The sequence below is a fragment of the Bos indicus x Bos taurus genome, chromosome 8, assembly GCF_003369695.1.
Source record: "Bos indicus x Bos taurus breed Angus x Brahman F1 hybrid chromosome 8, Bos_hybrid_MaternalHap_v2.0, whole genome shotgun sequence".
Taxonomy (NCBI): Eukaryota; Metazoa; Chordata; class Mammalia; order Artiodactyla; family Bovidae; genus Bos; species Bos indicus x Bos taurus.
This window is the reverse complement of record NC_040083.1, coordinates 22530408-22532374: the sequence shown is the minus strand read 5'-3', so window position 1 is coordinate 22532374 and position 1967 is coordinate 22530408. Positions and strand designations below refer to the sequence as shown.

The window sequence follows — 1967 nt, the reverse complement described above, 5'->3', positions numbered from 1 at the left end:
ATGGACCTGCAGGAACGTGTTCTAGAAGGAAAAGAAACATGGGAGGAGCTCATGGACTCACAATATCAGCCTCTTCTCTAAATCAAACACTAAAGGAAACCCATCCTTTGTTTCAAACAGTTTCTTTGCTAGAGTGACCTGGTAAATGCTTGATAAATACAGAGCCTGCCTTCCTAAGTAAAGTAAGAAACAGAAATTGAGCCTAGGATCAGGGCCAAAAATGTGTTCATGGAACAGAAAAGAGCCACATTTACACATGAAAGAGAAAGAGTCATAATGTTTGTACTTAGAAACCTACATCATTTCTGATGTAAGACAAAGACCTTTCTCATTTGATTGATAAATATCCATTTGGATGGGTACATTTGAAGTTATTGGGAAATAGATAAAAGTAATAGTTTAAACTGATGACAATTTCTTTAACCATATTCAGAATACATAAATGAAAATCAAAATAGGAAGTAAAAGTGTATAGAAATGATTAGAAAATGAAAATTACTGTGTTCCCTATTTAATGGCCTTGCTTAGAAAGCATGGCATCAGAGAACCTACCTCAAGGTTCCACCAGACACCGTCTCAGCCAGGCCAGCAGCAGCCTCATCTTCCCCATGGCCTTCATGCTCTCTCTACTGATGGCCGTGGTGCTGATCAGCTACAGCCTGGGAGGATCCCTGGGCTGTGACCTGTCTCCGAACCATGTGCTGGTTGGCAGGAAGAACCTCAGGCTCCTGGGCCAAATGAGGAGACTCTCCCCTCGCTTCTGTCTGCAGGACAGAAAAGACTTCACTTTCCCCCAGGAGATGGTGAAGGGTGGCCAGCTCCAGGAGGCCCAGGCCATCTCTGTGCTCCACGAGCTGCTCCAGCAGACCTTCAACCTCTTCCACACAGAGCATTCCTCTGCTGCCTGGGACACCACCCTCCTGGAGCAGCTCCACACTGGACTCCATCAGCAGCTGGACGACCTGGACGCCTGCCTGGGGCAGGTGATGGGAGAGGAAGACTCTGCCCTGGGAAGGACAGGCCCCACACTGGCCGTGAAGAGGTACTTCCAGGGCATCCATGTCTACCTGCAAGAGAAGGAATACAGTGACTGTGCCTGGGAAATCGTCAGACTGGAAATCATGAGATCCTTGTCTTCATCAACCAGCTTGCAAGAAAGGTTAAGAATGATGGATGGAGACCTGAACTCACCTTGATATGACTCTCACTGACTAAGATGCCTCATCATCTTTGCACACTCATCTGTGGTCAATTCAGAAGACTCTGATTTCTGCTGTAGCCACAAAATTTATTGAATTACTTCAGCCAATACTTTGTCAGTAGTAAATGTATATATATAAATTTTTTTGGCTGCAGGTGCATCAGTCCCGAAGGGAAGACTGCCCTGATTGTATTGTTTATTTGCTTATTTATTTTGTTATATTTATTCTTTTATCTCCTCATATTTATTTTTCCATATAAAATATTTTTGTTTACATTGTATTAAAATTTAACAAATACATTCACATTTTTATTTCATTAAATTTGTAATTTGTTTTATTTATTAAATATTATGAAGGTGAACTTCTTGAATTTTTTACCATTTTATATTTAGTTGCTAGGTAAAGTCCGACTTTTTGTGACCCCATAGACTAAAGCCCGCCAGGCTCCTCTGTCCATGGGATTCTCTAGGCAAGACTACTGGAGTATGTTGCCATTTCCTTCATCAGGGGATCTTCCCAACCAAGGATGGAATCTGGAATCTGCATTTTAGGCAGATTCTTTACTGTCTGAGCCACTAGGGAAGACCCTTGTTTGAAAAAAATGAGAGAAAAAGGGATTTTGCAAACTGAAATTAATTATTTACCATAGTTACTGGGTCATCAGTTCAGTTCAGGTCAGTCATTTAGTCGTGTCTGACTTGTGGGGACCCCATGAAGTGCACCATGCCAGGCCTCCCTGTCCATCGCCAAGTCCCAGAGTCCACT

General features: G+C 42.8%; 1 protein-coding gene across 1 annotated transcript; it reads left to right on the top strand.

The window, feature by feature from the left end:
• The first annotated feature begins 467 nt into the window (after positions 1 to 467).
• Positions 468 to 1196, top strand: LOC113897788 (interferon omega-1-like). Its single transcript, XM_027550765.1, has one exon. It carries the CDS (start codon positions 534 to 536, stop codon positions 1194 to 1196), a length of 663 nt encoding a protein of 220 aa, XP_027406566.1. The 5' UTR covers positions 468 to 533.
• Positions 1197 to 1967: the final 771 nt, after the last annotated feature.

Bases quoted from the DNA above. Each gene is read 5' to 3' on its own strand.
- LOC113897788 (XM_027550765.1), top strand. From the start codon at position 534: ATGGCATCAGAGAACCTACCTCAAGGTTCCACCAGACACCGTCTCAGC.